Consider the following 16,694-nt stretch of genomic DNA (forward strand, 5'->3'; position numbering starts at 1 on the left):
CAAAGCCGCGATTACAAAAATAAAACAATTAAAAATGCCTACTTGCATTATTCTGTGTGCTTAAGAGGTGTTTGCAGCGCAGGGTTTAACAAACTCAAACACACTGGATAAAAGACATTTTGTCTAACTGATAGTCGTTGTCACTCTGTTATTCATGATAGATGTTAAATGCCAAACGTGTCAAAAGCGGAACAAAATAGTGGTACTGGTTTGAACCACGCGCCACACTGACCTTTTATCCGCTCACCTCAAAAGAAAACAGCACAGCGCAAGCTTAGAGCGTATGCGTTTATTACAGTAACCAGTCATGATCTCGTGCTAAACAATGCTGTGAAATCCAGTAAGAAGCACTCGAGTTCAGCGCAGAGTTCTCCAGTACAAATCACATCTCTTTAATTTAAACTAGTTTAAAGCCAAATAAATCGGAGCTGTTATTCTCATCAACACTGATGCAGAAACAGTGAAACAACGATACAGTTAGAAGACGTTTCAATCCACAAATCACCCACATTGACCATAGTTTTACTGTAGTAACACTAACGGTAACAATGGTACAGTGGATATTCATATCGAGTATTGTTATATTGTTAATATACTTGTCACGAGTCCGGGCCCTGCGCTTCTCCCTGTCGCCACCAGAGGTCACCATCTCCCTTCCTCCCGGACTGAAGTTCAGGGTCTGCATCCTTCGGAGTACTCATTTGAAGGATGTTATGTCACAGCGCCGCGACGAAGGCTGTCCAAATTCGTAGGATCCTTCAAATGCGGCCCACAAATACGTCCTCCTTTTCCCCTAATTGGAAGGATGGGTGTGGTGGATCCTTTCCCGTCCTACCTATCCCATAATTCTTTTCGGCAGAGTGTAATGGCGGATGACGCGAGCGGTAGCGGAGTGGGAGAGGAGTTTCTCTGACAAAACAAGCTAAAGTTTATGCTTCGGCTCAATGAATTTGTAGGAAAAATTAGTAGAATACTTAAAAACAAATAAAAATAGGCTATAATGGCTTACCTGGATGTGACTGTCTTGTAGTCTGATATAAAAAACTCTCCGACAACGAGCAAAGAAAGTATTTAATTGATTTAATTGCTTTATTTCTTCCAAAATAATTAAAATGAGGAGAATAACTCTTTGTTTGTCCATTTTCCCGCTTCTTGCTTGGCGCTGTCACGGTTGCTAGGCGACAGGATATGAGCAACGGGTAAGGGAGGGAACTGAAAGAAGGGTAGGCTGTCCAAATTCACAAACACCGACTTCCGGGTTTTGCGGACGTCGGAGGATCCCTCCTCCTTCAACGTCCCGTGACAGAAGAGGTCAGGGTCCAATTGCAGGTAAGGTTCTTTTAATGAGCAACAAAAAGGCCAACACGGCACAAAAAACAAAACATAAAAGGACTGGGACACAAAAACGGCAACGAGGTGCGTGTATCCCAGCCCAGAGCAAACACTCGAAACAAAACACTGCAACACACCAAATAATGCAACCAGACAGAGTGGTAGGAGAGGGGAGACTATATACACTGTAAAAACTTTTACTATGATCTACTCAATTTTTTTGGTGAAACATTTTTACACTAAAAAATATTGAGTAAATTTTAAAGATGTGAAATCATTTAAATATACTTTAAGAGTCAAGTGAGTGTAACTAAAAAAATTAAGTAGATTCAAATAATTACATTAACTAGTATCATAAATAAAAATGAGTAAATATAATTAAAATCCTCAATCAATGCAATAGTAATTCTAAATCAAACACACTAAAAAAATTAAGTAGATTTAAATAATTAGATTAATTGAGCTCATAAATAAAATGTAGTAATTCTAATTAAAATCCTTAATCAATGCAAAAGTAATTCAAAATCAAACGCACTAAAAAAATTAAGTAGATTTAAATAATTAGATTAATTGATTCATATATAAAATTGAGTAATTATAATTAAAATCCTCAAGCAATGCAATAGTAATTTAGTAGTAAATCAAAAACACAAAAAAATTAGATTTCATTAACATGCAGTATATACAAATGTCCTTTACTTTTTACTTATATTTTAAAACTGTATTTACCATTTACTCCATAAGTACTTTACAATATGTATAATAAAACCAAATGATAACCAAAACAGTTTCAATTAAACATTTATTTGTCCAATTTGACCATAACTCCATACTTTTCAAATGACTTGAATACATTTTAGTCACTGAACTGTGTATACTACAAAATTCATATATTTGATTCACAAAATTCATTAAAAAAAAGATAATTTAAAATTGACATTTAAAACCCATTACTTCTCCAATTAAACGATAACAACAATGTCATTAAAGGGTTAGTTCACCCAAACATGAACATTTTAGCCACTGAACTCTGCATATGGGAACTTTCAAACTAAATGATCAAAAATGACTTGAGCATGTGGAAGATTAAACTGTCTGAGGCTTTGTTTAAAAGACCACACCCACCCAAAATGCATTTTAACAATTGCATTGCAATGTGCAACAGCACATGGACCATAGACAAAAATATTGATTCTGATTAATCGCATCCAAAATAAACATTTGTTTACATAATGTGTGTACGGTGTATATTTATTATGTATATATAAATACACACACATACAGTGTATATTTTGAAAATATTTACATGTATACATTTATATTCATCTAAATTCTATCATATATAAATATACTTAATATATAAACGCAACAAATATTTCTTAATAAATATACACCGTACCCACACATTATGTAAACAAAATGTTTTATTTTGGATGCATCACTAACTAGGCAATCAGGTCATTTTTTAGTCTCTGAACCTTTGTAGAAATTTCAGTGGATCCAGATCCAGGAAAATTTTCTGGAAGACCTCCAAAGTATATTTAATGTTCTTGGGGTATCGCAGGTCCAAGGCATAGGTCAATCCCAGAAGATAGCAGCAGGCTCTGCTAAGATCATGAAGCTTGTTGAGGACCATGATGCCCTCAATCACAATGCCTACATCAGTGACTGAGCCATCTTTTTGCAGCTGGTAAATCTTCAGCACTTCCTGTTCCAATTCCTCTTGAACACCAGTTGGCGGATAAGCAACATCCTTAAGACAAATATAAAGAATAAGGTTAGAGATAATATTCAGCCTGTATGTTACAAGACAAGGACAGAGATCATATGGTTCATATGACCTGGAGAAGGAGACCATCCTCAAGGTGCTACAAATCATGACTAAAAACTTAAATCTCAAACATCAAGTTTACCCTCCAAAGCTTATTATAAACACAAGCCCTGTCAGAATGGTCATATGGGAGACGCTGCAACAATTTACAGCAATATTCTTATTGAGCAGTGGAATTTACTGTTGGAAACCATTATCCATGATTCTGCAAAGACTTTTAATCAGAGTATCACAAGATTTTGAATGACACCTACTAGAGCCCTGCACGGGCCTCAAATTTAGGCCCTAGCCCAGCTCTGGCCCGAGACGCTCAGGCCCTATCCCAGCCCACATCCAACAGTATGTCAGAATTACCGACCCGAGCCGGTCTTTTTTTACCCCCTTCTCCTAAAACAGCTTATACTACTGTTTCGGCTATTAAAATAGTTCAGTTTTGTATGTAATGGCAAAATTATTATATTTAGTTTAATTTTTTTATTAAGTTAATTTAGAAAAACGTTTAGAGCATATTTGTTCCGTTAAATATAAGTTAGTTTGTTTTTAAAGTAACGACCAAGTGGCCAGCGGCATACAGTGAGCTGATCATAGCCTATGTTTGATAAATTTAGCCTTCTCATATCATCACGACTTGCCTAAAATAAAATCTATAGATATACTGAAACAGTTCAAGCATATAACGTTTAAATGTTAACCCTGCACTATAATAATAATAATAATAATAATAATAATGTGCGCTAGCCTATATCTAAGTTTGTGCGGGGAGTGGAAGCTAAAGCATGCTCTGCAGGACATTGAGGCACCAGAGCAAACACTTGCATTTTTTTCAGTGGAAACAACTTCAAATAGCCTACCGTAATTTTTTTTTTTTTTTTGATTTTCAAAAACAAAAACTTAATATAATCTTAATCATAATCAATAAAGATGCATTTCTCTCTATAGGTGCGTCTAATGAGGAGACGGCGAGTCAGGATCAGCAACTTCATCCTTGCGACATGGACATTAGTTTATTAGTAAATAATTCAAATATCTCCTTACTATTTCCCACAGACACATTAATGGTTATGTTTGCTGGGGCTTTGCAGCAAGCTTTAGCCTACTGCATGTATTTGAACGCAGAACTCTTCAACTGCACTGAGGTCACTTGCGCACGCTGCTGCTGCGGGACACTAAACACCATCGAGCCGCTCTCAGTCGCGGCAGCACGGCCTCGTGCTGTTTCTACAAGCGCAGCAATTGTTTTCATCATAATCGATGGGTGTCTACAATATAAAAGTATGGAGAAACCCAAAACAGGCCTGAGGCCCGGCCAGCAGCTGGACTATGACGTGAAAATTGGCCCGAAGCCCGGCCCTAGGGGCGTAAAAAAGTCAGCCGAAATGCAGGGCTCTAACACCAATTATTTCAATATTTTGAAATAATTATGATCACAAACTTGTGTTTTTAAAGATGTAGGTGCCATCTAGGGATGGGTCATGATTTTCGAATATTTGATTAGTCGATTTATTCATAGAATATCAAATAGTTTGTACGATTATATTTGTCTAAAAATTCCCTGCTTTCGGTGCTGATGCGGCGGTGACGAGTAAGCATTATAGTCTATCTTTAAATAAATTGAATAGTTTGTTATCATACAGATTAAAAGCGTGAATGGTCTCTCTCTGTGTTTATGGGTGTGTAACACTATAACGTCATATAGGGAAGGGGTGCCATTTTCGAATAATCATCAAATAATTCCCAGTGATTTTAGAATATTACTTTTACTTGAAATTCCCATCCCTAGTGCCATCCAATATGTAGGTGAAATTTTTCTTCTAAAACTATGCTTCTTAGTGAAGCTGAGTGGATGTGGCGGAACACGAAACTTGAAATTCACTATAGCATCTATAAAGACAGCCTTCATGCTTTCAATTTGGAACTAAGCACTGCTAGACAGACCTTCTTCTCAAACCTTATGACCAGTGTGAAAGCCCCCTGAATACCATTAACTATACCAACCTCAAAGTCCTTGATGAAGGCACGTGCATCTTCTCCCAGATGGTCAATGAGACAACAGATGATGACTTCTCGTGTTTGCTCAATGGGGATTCCACTCTGTAAAACAGAATGTCTTACAACAATATGCCTCACTTTACTATGAGCAGTCGAATGAGGAATCAACCCATACATAAGAGTACAACAATGAGCATGATGTTATTGTTTACACGGTCGTCAAGGATACACAGCGAATGTGGGCAGCCACACCATCGTTTTCAAAAGTCTTCGTTTTGGTCGTTTACACTGAAATGCAACCCCGGAGTCTTCGAACTGAAACAGGGTCTGCAGTGTTTTCAAAAGTCTCTGTTTTTGACCTCGAAAACGCCGGAGTAGTGTAAATGATAGGCGTATCCGTAGCAAAAGGTATGCGTTTAAAAACTAAAACATGTCTAAATAATTTTATCTGAAATGAGTGAGTGCTGCATATTTGTTATTTGATGCAAAGTAAATAAAAAAATAGATCAAGAATAAATCAAAATTCAAAAATAACTAGGGATGTAATGATGCACCCTGAGCTGTATTGCCTGTTCCTAAAAAAAGCCACCTGCTGGCAGAGAGTGAATCTGCGTTCTTATTCAGCCTATCTGCTGTTTTTGTTTCATGCAGATGTTTTATTTAGTATAGTTTCACAAAACTAAGATTCAAGATTTTTTAATTGTCACACACACACACACACAATTATACAGGGTATAACCAGCAGTGAAATGTAGGACTAAAGTCAGACCATTCAGTTTTTGCTTAATTTTGAAATGATACAATCCAATTTAGATTAAAAACTGCTCATGCTGTCTGTGTTCAGCATCTTAGTTTGGATGGTGACTAAAATACAGTGGTCGCCTCTAATTTTACATGGAAAGAGCACAGACAAAGCCTTTGTTTATATGAACAGATTTTTTTAATTTGCATTATTCATTTGATTTGGGGTTTGTTTAAAAAATTTCAATTTAATTTGTGCTATTTGACATTTTAATTTCACAAAAAATTGTGCTGTATTTTGTCTGAGAAATAAGAAAAGGAACCTTTTTCATTTCTAATTTGACAAAAAGAGATTACGGGAAAACAGCTCTAACACTGCTGTTCCATATCTGTTTCTGTCACCTGCTGTCAGAGAGTGGATTTACAGTGTGCAGTTTTTGTCTGGCCAAAAAACAGACCGAATTTGCATGCTATAAATTGACCGGTTGGTGAAACACAAGCTTATGTTCTACATTTAAAAATATAATTTTACTGAAAAATTATAGTAAACTGGACTTACCTTCTGCCTTTTGTTATTATTTTAAAGTTGAAGCTGAAGTTGAAGACAATAGCATCAGTTCTGTAAAACAAATGTTCAACAGTTTTGCCATAAGATTCATAACTTTACACTTCATTAATAACAGTAAGGTAGTGGTTGACTGCTCTTACGAAAACTAACCAGTGTTACTAAAAAAACAAAACATGGTTACTGTAGTTAAACCATGGTAAGCACAAATAAAGTAACCATGGTATCAAACATTAATACGTTATATCTTAACCCATGATGTTTGTACGGGTCTCTTTCAACGGGCCACTGACGCTGCAGCGCACCGGGATTTGCCTCATTAACAGTAAGCCCATAGACAGATATAGATATATCTATGGCTACACCAGTTTAGTTGCAATTGCTGGACTACAGATAGACTAGTAACGTTAACTTTAGTCGTTGTTTTCTGCAATTACTCGTATACGTTCATCACCCAAGTAAATAAACTGACGAAACCGACAAGGCAGTTCAGCCCCTTTCGCCTCCCATGGACACCTATGTTGCCTGTCCGTGGGAGGAATATTTGGCTTCTTTTACATACATATCAAGTTTCCAAGCTGTATTAACCGTGTTTTAGCTGAATATTTGGTGGTAAGAAATATATAAGTTATGCCAAAAACATATATAACGTTATATACAAAGTCATAGTGATCCTAGACATGCTTGCCCCTTCCAAAAAGTTATTAACCACAACAGCATTCAAAAAATACACCGGACGTGTTGTGTACCCGAAAACACAGCCAATATTTCATTCATTTTTGATAATTGACTACTTACCAGTATTTAAAATCAATCTTGAGGTGGTTTTAACCGTTGTCCTTCTTGAAGGCTTCTTCAGACCAGCAAGAGGTTGTTCGGCTCTCAGCGCGATCGTTGTCCAGGTGATCACAAAAAGCCGCGAAACTTACTCATTTTTTTAAGTCCTTGTGTCCACGTGATCACAAAAAGCCGCGAAACTTACTCGTTTTTTTAAGTTGATGCAAAATACAAAAAAAATTATAGAAAACGAGTAATAATTCTGGTTCTTAAAACTGACAGGTTTCATTGCATCATTCTCAAATATTTTCATTTAAATGTACAAAAAACATTAAGGACATGTGAAAAACATAATTTGTTAGTTAAATGCTTAATGTTTTAATTAAAACATACTTAAATAGCGCAAGTAAATTTCAGATAAAATAAACTGTGGATTTTTTACACATTACTTTTGGTAATCCCAACTCAAATAATCTCTTAAATGATATTCAGAGATTTTATTAAGTTAATACAAGTTTTTATTTTTGTGATATTTACAAAGCCACTGAATTATTTTTTACAGTGTAGTCTGTGGTAATGGGGAACAGCTGCGGGTGTAATGAGTGTGGCAGGTGTATGTGATGTGGCAGGTGTATGTGATTACGTGAGGTGAGTCCGGGAGGAAGGGAGATGGTGACCTCTGGTGGCGACAGGGAGAAGCGCAGGGCCCGGACTCGTGACAATACTAAATATGTTAAAGGAGTAATGGAATACAATTACATTATTTTGTTAATTATTCTATCAGTTGATGTAGATTTGTAATTGACAATGTCGTTAGGCTACTGTTTTTCAATGCAAACACCATAGAAACCATATAGTTAGGCTACTTTTTTACCATGGTAATGAGGTGCTGTACTTTTGGTTATAAAAGATGAGGCTGTTACAGTTTTCACAATGGCACTGTCAAATGTACATGTGCATCCCAACTCAAGCTCCTGCTACTCTGAACTCAAGCTCCTGTTCTAATGTACATTTCTAAGAGACAAAACTTGTAATATTTCATGTTCAGTGCTACCAAATCAGGTGCTGGTGCCACTGCTCTCCAATGTTAGTCTGGAGCCCTGATAATATAAATTGTACTGTAAAATGTTACTGTAATTTGAAATGTCATCTGTTTAATTGTAAATTAAATATATAGCTTTAGAAGACCATTTGTTTTTTCTTTTTTTTCTTTTAGTGTTAGTATTATACCATGCATAATTTTACCTTTTATTGTTTAAAGAAGAAACCAAACCAAGTTGACATTTGATGCTTAATGCTATAGAAAAGTAATAAAAGTTCAGGAAGAGTGTTTTCAGCTTTTTTTTATTTTGTATTTTATATAAAAATATAGCAATGCAGCTTCAAACAATGGCATAAATCTGTTCAAAATAATCGTTATCAATAATCTCAAGGGAATAATCGACAATTATGATTTTTGTCATAATCGTGCAGCCCTAAGCAGTTTAGACATTAATGGTTCTGTGTTGAGTTATTTTGAGGGGACTGAAAATTTACACTGTTATACATGCTGTACACTCACATTGTAGCAAAGTGTAATTTCTTCAGTGTTGTCACATGAAAAGATATAACAAAATATTTACAAAAATGTGAGGGGTGTACTCACTTCTGTGAGATACTGTATATTACAAAGCAGTCAACTCCATTTTGGCACAAATGGAACCTAATACTATAAAGCCACATCCTTCCACATGCTTTTCATTCATAACGTTTATGTCATCATTGTATCGCATTTTATTTTTTGACCCTCACAATTAAAACTACAGCTCTTTGATCATAAAACTAAATGAAGCCTTTACAGAGTAAAACAGAGAGACAAATCATATTTATATGCATTTTACGCAAACAGCCTGCTATAATATTATCAAAAAACTCACTGATTTACATAACAAGGTCTCAGAACTTGATTTTATTTTATTTTTTGCCATTTAAATAGGAACATCTGCACTAAATTGTATATTTTTGCGCAGTTTGAGTCTCTGAATAAAACTGATGTGTTTTTCCTCCTCAAAAAGTATGAGCTCCATATTCTCACTATATCATGCTATATGAGCCATAAAAGTCTGATGTATCAAAAGATACAAAATATGAAACACTTATGTAAACTTTTATTTATGTTTTATAAATTTTGTCTAAAGATTAAATAACCTTCCATTTTTAAAGAACAAATAGATGATGAATAGATCAATATTTAAGGCTTTATAAGGTTAAACAGAATAAAACTGCTTTTATACATAATGTGTATTATCTATCATTAATATTGTTGCTTTAAATTTTGTCGTCACTTACACGGAGTACAAACTGTAATTTCGTTGTCCTACAATGGCAATGCTTTATTATCTAATCTTATCTTGTCAAAAAGACAACATCTTATGCAAAAGGCATAAACCCTTGTGAAAAATAGTCGTCTTTGAAAAACTGCAATACACCCAAAGCTGCCAAGTAGCACAAACCTTGTTATGAAAACAACACTTTCAACACCAAACTCTTAAACTATATGACAAAAAAAAAACACACACACAAAGTTACGCAACATAATAGCTAAAAGGGATATTTGACTTTTTAAACTAGTAACGTTATGTCCAGAGGTTTAGCTGACACACGGAAAACAGCAATGCTGAGCTAACGGTTTACTCTAATGTTAGCTGTTCTGTCATCATATTTAACCGACTGTGGTCCCTTGTTAAAAATACACAATTACAATAATTCATATAGCAGTGTACACCTGTCCATTGTCAGTTCAGTATTTACTGATTCATATAAATCAAAGAGACATTTAAAACTGACAACCGAGCCTTCGCTTTAGCTGAACAGGCTAACCGACTAGCCATGTCTATCCCGCTAGCTGTCGGAAAAAGTAAACCGTCTCCACTCATTTACTCACCAATTCCCGAGTCTTGGTCTCCATGTTTCTAAAGCATAGATGTTTTCGTAACTTACATCCTGTATCAGATAGAATAACAAAAGACGCGTTGAGCGCTGCAGCTATTGTGCTGCGGCGGCTGCGGAGCCCAGCGGCGGTTTAAAGCGCGAGACCACCGCGGATGATGGTGAGTGAGCTGCAGGAATCAAAGGCCTCGAGCTCCGCTCACAGAATGGCTTTATTTACGAAACATCTCCAGATGTTATTAAGAACAACGTGCACGTCCTCTCTGTTTCAACTTCTGGCTAAATCCAAGCAATAACTGTTACAACCTCAGCCTTGTGCGCGAGCGTGTTCCCTGATACCCGTGCAGGACAGCTGTGTTTGTTAACTGGGGAGGTGTGTGTGCTTCCAGATGGTTGTCAACAACACAAAGCCTAATAACCGTGTGCATGCTGAACGGGCTCTCTGCTGGTCTTGTGATAGTATTGCATTTCATTCTCATGTAACACGGGTTTCAAACTTTTTTCTAAGGACTGATGATGATCTACTGGCGAAACCATTAATGTTTCAAAACAATAGTAACTTGATATAGACATGAAGACAAGTTATGGAATGATTTAACAGGCTAAAATAAACAAATATATAATAAAATTATTACATTTGGTTTGTTTTGGTTTTTTTTTTTTTTTTTCAGGGCATGGATTTGAGGCATCATTTTACATAATTGGACCGTGTACATTTTGATCATTATGCCCAATTTATTTATTCTAACTTTACTAATGCTTATTGCAACATTTTATTATGTAAGATAAAATACATTACAGATAAATAAATAAATGTATTTCAATCATACATTTTTATTATTTATGCCTAAATTTCATTTTACTTTAATTTATTACAGCACTGCATTACGAATTTAATCATTTCATTATATATTTATTTAATATACTTATTCCGTTAAATTACTCCATAGACAACGTGTTGCTTGCGAAATAAATAAATACTTTACTTTAAAACTGTCATTGCAAAAAAAAAAACAACACACACACACTGAAATATTAAAACAACTAAAACATCATCAAATTTATTTATTTGTTTAATGTCGTTTTCCAGATTTAATTATTTATATATTTATACACGAACATGTGTATGTATATATTTTTTTATTTTTTATTTTTGCAGGTTTCGTCCTACATGCCATAAAAATAAATAAATTAATTAATTAATTAATAAAAAGTCCCTTTTATGGTCCTGAGGGTCAACTGTGGAGATAAGACAAACCAGTTCTGGATGAAAATGTAGACAAACTTGTTTAACTGTTTGTACTTTTATTTTATTTTCTGCCGTTCTATCTAGCCCCCCCCCCCCCCCCCCTCCTCCTCCTCCTCTTCACGTCACGCGGAAGATGACAGAAATAAGACGAATGTAGGTAGAACGTCTCTTCCTTAACAAATCGCTGCCTTCGCTGTCTTTTTAAACAACAAGTTTAACCTTTTTAAACGCAGAAGGGCTTATGTTTTAAATAACTCTGTGATATTTAAACGTCTTTTAAACTCTGCTGAGAAAATATAGCCGTTTAGTGAAAGTGAAAGTGAAAGTAGCTTACAGCTAACATGGCAGAATACAGTGACGACGATATCACAGACAGGCCATCTCTTCTAGAGTCAGACCTAACGTGTCCTGTGTGCAAGGACATTTTTAAGGAACCCGTGTTGCTCTCGTGTAGCCACAGTTTCTGTCAAGAATGTCTGGAGGGCAGCTGGAAGAACCAGTCAAAACGGCAGTGCCCGATGTGCCGAAAATGCTGCGACGGAGAGACACCGATCTCCAACCGCGCACTAAAAAACACCTGCGTGTCCTATAAAAAGGAGAGGAACTGGAGAGGACAGGGTACTGGTGTAGATGAGGTCATCTGTGGTTTGCACCAGCGGCCCTTCCAGCTCTTCTGCATTAAAGACGAGGAACCCGTGTGCGTCGAGTGCGTAACTCTTCATCCAGGACACGAGCTGGTGCCTATAGAGCAAGGAGTGCCTTTCTGCAAGGTCAGCTCATTGCTTTTTCCCATTGTGGCATAAAAAGCAACTCACTTCGTGTCACAACTTACAGCTACTGAAATGAATAGTGACCTTTTATTGAAATGCATAAATACACATTTCTAACGTGCAGTGTTTTATAGGATGAGCTTAACGTGAAAATCAAAATACTGGAAAGTAAGCAGGACTCCTTCAAAAGAATGAAAAAAAGATATAAAGACACCATGTCCTTTATTGGGGTAAGCAGTCTCTGAAAACACATAACATGCTGTGAAATCTTACTAATTTAGAACTAACTCTCATTCTACTTATCCATATTGTTGCAGAGCCAGACTAAAGATGCAGAGCAACAAATCAAAGAGGAGTTTGAAAGACTCCATCAGGTCTTACGTGATGAGGAGACATCTAGAATAAATGCTTTGTATAGAGAAGAAAAGGAGAAGAAGCAAATGGTGAATGAGAAGATTGAAACCATCAGTCGCGATATCACGGCTCTTGCAGAACTGATTCAGGCAGTAAAGAGGGAAATGGGAGCTGAGGATTTGACTTTCCTTCAGGTACATTTTTTAGAAGTTTTGTATGTGTCCCTGATGATACTTAAAACTTACTCTGTGTTTACCATTTGTAAACAGGATACACGTATGCATCCAGATATTTCAACAGGTCTGAATTAAGTGTTGTTTTCAATGCATAGATTACAGGCAGAATCCTCTAGAATAATCACTGGTGGGTCAATGACAAAAAAGAGTGTCTTTAATAAAAATAATTAAAAAAAAAAAGAAGAAAATCTAGTTTTAGGCACATGTGCCAAAATTATTTTTGTATTCATGTTGATTTCATATGGCTTTGAAAGTCTTTTCATGATCAGTTTAAATTCACTGACTGAAAAATGTCAGCTCATTCTGTCGTGTCAAATTCCTTTCGAACTTCATGTCAGGTCATTGTTTATTCCTCACTCCCTACCAAACAAATCATAATCAACTTTAAAGTCAAAAATAGAAAGCATGCTCATCATAGTAGATGTGGATTCCAGTCATTGTGTGTATGAATTCATTTTTAATGGGCAATGCAGAAAAATATTTTCAACCTAGATTTAAATATGGCAAGTGTAGAATAGGACTTGATTTGAAAACTTGTCATTGACCCTATACATTTATATTGACTGGGTTTTCTCACACTTTAACATAACTGATAACTTAATTAGACATGTCCAACATTCAACTCTTATGTCAACTTTTCTTCTTCCACAGAATTTCCAGAAGCTAAAAAGACGGTATGTGCCTTTTTATTTTATCAAGTGTTTCTTAGGTCTGTTTTGTTATGAATTTCTTGCTTAATACCACTATAGATAAGTCATATTTATTCACACTGATGCATTTTACATCGATTGTGTTTTTAAAGTCGACATGAAATTTAAAAAAATCTAGTTTCTAAATTGATGTTATAGTTTTATAGGGATAGTTCACATTTTAAAAATGAAAATTAAAATGATTAATGAATATGTCCTGCCCACACTTGTCCATATAATGGTAATGAATAGCGACCAGCTTCAAACTTGATTACATACGGAATTATCACTGGCTACTTGTGCTCTTGAAATATACAACAGGGTTTTGTGAAAAACAAACTAAACTAATTTATAATTTATGGAAATCCTGACCTTGGGTGTTAGTCTATTGTGCATGACTGCACATTCATGACATTCGCCCAGGGAAAGAACACAAGTGCGCCATAATGAGAAATGGTGTTTATAATAATGTGACACAAAACACAATGCCTAAACCCAAAGAAGTATCCATGTAATTTTGCAAAGTTCACAAAGAAGTCACTTTCAAAGCAAGCAACTTTCTGTTGGTCCACATAGCAAATTTGCATGACCAACTTGAAACCGTTGCAAAATTTGAGTTGGGAAATCTTTTGCCCCCATGCGAAATTTACAATAGCGTAGATTCCTACTGAAACTAGATTTCACCCACAAACAAATCAGCAAACAACAGTGAATGTGACCGCAAATTGTTACCTCATTACCTCATAAAAATTTCATAACTGGACCTTACGGTGAAAATGACCAGATTTCTTTTGATGATGAATACAGAACTTCTCCTAAATCCAAACAACCAATGCATAGAACCAAGTCCCCGTCCTGCATTTTTTCAGTAATTTGTTTAGGATGTACATCACAATAGGGCAGACAAGATCTGTCACAATTTTTTGCTAAGATTCTGCTAAGATGGCCTCTTGATGTCTGTCACAGAACCCAGTGGACTAGTGAGGAACCAAAGAAGGTTCAAGGAGCTCTCATCAACATGGCCTTGCATGTTGGTGCTTTGGGTTACAAAGTCTGGGAGGAGATGCTGACTCATGTCACATGTTGTGAGTGCACTTTTCACCTTGTCTAAAATATATGTAAGATTAACTCAGAGATCTTTGTGGGTCATTGACTTCTGTGTGAACTTTTGTCTGCAGTGCCTGTAATCCTGGATCCCAACACAGTTTCGCCCTGGCTCTCCATATCTCCTGATTTTTCCAGTGTGCAACAGAGTCGGGAAAGACAGACTTTCCCAGACAACCCTGAGAGGTTTGATCCCTGTGTTTTTGTCCTTGGCTCAGAGGGTTTCTCCTCAGGACGCCACCGTTGGGAGGTCCGTGTGGCTGACCACCCCAAATGGATCTTGGGTGTATGCAAGGAGTCAGTGGTTAGGAAGAGAAAGTTCACAGTAACAACAAAAGGTGGAGTGTGGACCATTGGTCTGAGTAAAGGAGTCTACAGTGCCTTAACCACTCCACGCACTGAGTTGAGTCTAGAGAGAAGGCCTGAAACCATCAGGGTAAAGGTCAATATGGAGAAGGGAGAGGTGTCCTTCTGGGATACAGGCAACAACAAGCACCTATGTACATACAATGATAAGTTCAATGAAAAGCTGTTCCCCATCTTTGGCCCTGGGCTCCAGAGCACACCCATCACTATCTTGCCTGCTAAAGTGATCATACACAAACAATGAGTAAATATGCTTTGTAAATATGCTTTATATCTAAGCCTGGTGAGACCGAAGAGTCTAAAACCTTCATTAAAGTTGCTACTTATTTTGAACAGAATTTGAAGGAACATTTCGGAATCGGTACAAATTAATCTCAGTCAACAGCATTTTTGGCATAATTCGCCATGTCCCTCTTTTTCTTTAAATAAAGAAAAAAATGGATTACAGTTAGTAACTTACAATGGAAAGTGAATGTGGCCAATTCCTAAACGTTAAAATACTCTTTTGATAGTATAGCCACAAGACATAAACAATGTGCAATATTAACATGATTTTATTATGGAAAAAATCACTTACTAACCTTTTCTGTGTAAAGTTCTATCCAGCTTTACAATTTCATCACCATGACACCATAATGCCATAAACCATAAAACCCTTAAATGACTCTAAAATCATGATTTACAGTTACAGATTAAATAATAGTTTTAAAAGAAGAATGAATGTAAGTGCTTTTAGAAAATGATGAGCTTCGCTTTTCTACTTTTAAACTGGACCCGTGCACTTTCATTTCAAGTGCAGTAGCATAACAGTGATCCTTGATTTGTTTTTTTTCCTTTTTTTTGTTTTTTTTTCAGAAAATGAGGGACAAATTGAAATTATTATTTTGTGGTAATCAACGTTATGCCACAAATGCTGTTGATTGTGAATAACTTATATTGAACATGGAAAATTCCTGAAAATGGGAAAGAAAGAAATGGAAATTCAAAGGTGGTAAATAGTATTTGCTGTAATATTATGCTAAAACATATGTCATGATTTATTTTTTTATGTTTGTGTGATTTACTGTGTCAGGATGGAGGTATTTTCTTCCATCCTCCACGATGTGAATGGCATCTTTATGGCTGCTAAAACACTATTGATCGTTCAGTAGAGAATGTCTTTTATATCGGTCGACTTCAAATCTTACGCTTAATCCTACTACTGTTGAATGATAGTGGTCAACATAAGAATTAAACAAGAACAACTCGATTTCAACCAATATTTTTTTTACTTTTAAAGATGATTTTTTCCGTTTTTATTTGCTGTTTAATTGTGCCAGGTATGTTATTTACAATTATATAGTACAGCTTTTGATATCAGCTGGTGACAGTTAAATAACCTAATTTTAATGAAACGATAACAATAAATGATCTCACTTATCACACTGAATGTGTTTTTTGTCTCCAGCAGCATTTTAGTTTAATATCTTCCATGCAGTCAAAAAGGAACACTACATTGGTTAATAATAGAAAAATCTCTGATTTCACCAGTCTCATTAAGATTAGCTCAGACTGATGTGCAAATTATTGTGAAAGCGCATGTTTTGAATACATTGTTGGAAGTGTTTATAGTATTCCAGTATTGCAGCCACTCAACCTTTTCAACCGTGAAACAGACTCTCATAGATGAGATATTGAAAACTAAAAGGTACTTTTCCATGTTGGCTTTAATTAACAGAGTTTATCATTGGACACTACTTTGTTTAGCAATAATCTGACAGCTG

The 16,694-nt window shown here is 35.8% G+C and overlaps 3 protein-coding genes across 3 annotated transcripts in view; 1 reads left to right on the plus strand and 2 right to left on the minus strand.

Moving 5' to 3' along the window:
- LOC306878495 (multiple epidermal growth factor-like domains protein 8) overlaps window positions 1-10,535 on the minus strand; it is a 42,870-nt gene extending 32,335 nt beyond the window's left edge. Inside the window, exon 1 of the mRNA XM_079430910.1 lies at window positions 10,159-10,535. The gene's annotated coding sequence lies outside the window, so the exon portion shown is untranslated. The remainder of the gene's footprint in view (window positions 1-10,158) is intronic.
- On the minus strand, window positions 2,118-7,407 carry LOC306877759 (uncharacterized protein). The gene is made up of 3 exons (XM_079429708.1): window positions 7,257-7,407; window positions 5,159-6,512; window positions 2,118-3,085 (listed from the first exon to the last, which is right to left on the minus strand). Exons 2-3 carry the CDS (start codon window positions 5,327-5,329, stop codon window positions 2,798-2,800), a joined length of 459 nt encoding a protein of 152 aa, XP_079285834.1. The 5' UTR covers window positions 5,330-6,512; window positions 7,257-7,407; the 3' UTR covers window positions 2,118-2,797.
- Window positions 10,536-11,525: 990 nt separating the features above from the next.
- LOC306877689 (zinc-binding protein A33-like) lies at window positions 11,526-16,351 on the plus strand. The gene is made up of 6 exons (XM_079429600.1): window positions 11,526-12,182; window positions 12,317-12,412; window positions 12,500-12,730; window positions 13,424-13,446; window positions 14,428-14,546; window positions 14,640-16,351. Exons 1-6 carry the CDS (start codon window positions 11,754-11,756, stop codon window positions 15,173-15,175), a joined length of 1,434 nt encoding a protein of 477 aa, XP_079285726.1. The 5' UTR covers window positions 11,526-11,753; the 3' UTR covers window positions 15,176-16,351.
- The last annotated feature ends 343 nt before the right edge of the window (window positions 16,352-16,694 follow it).

This window comes from Barbus barbus (genome assembly GCF_936440315.1).
Source record: "Barbus barbus genome assembly, chromosome: 12".
NCBI lineage: Eukaryota > Metazoa > Chordata > Actinopteri > Cypriniformes > Cyprinidae > Barbus > Barbus barbus.

Coding starts and splice junctions, on each gene's coding strand:
- LOC306877759 (XM_079429708.1), bottom strand. CDS start 5,329: ATGTATGGGTTGATTCCTCATTCGACTGCTCATAGTAAAGTGAGGCAT. Junction 3,086..5,158: donor CCTTCATCAAGGACTTTGAG/GTTGGTATAGTT, acceptor ATTTGTCTTAAG/GATGTTGCTTATCCGCCAAC.
- LOC306877689 (XM_079429600.1), top strand. CDS start 11,754: ATGGCAGAATACAGTGACGACGATATCACAGACAGGCCATCTCTTCTA. Junction 12,731..13,423: donor AGGATTTGACTTTCCTTCAG/GTACATTTTTTA, acceptor CTTCTTCCACAG/AATTTCCAGAAGCTAAAAAG. Junction 14,547..14,639: donor GCTGACTCATGTCACATGTT/GTGAGTGCACTT, acceptor TTTTGTCTGCAG/TGCCTGTAATCCTGGATCCC.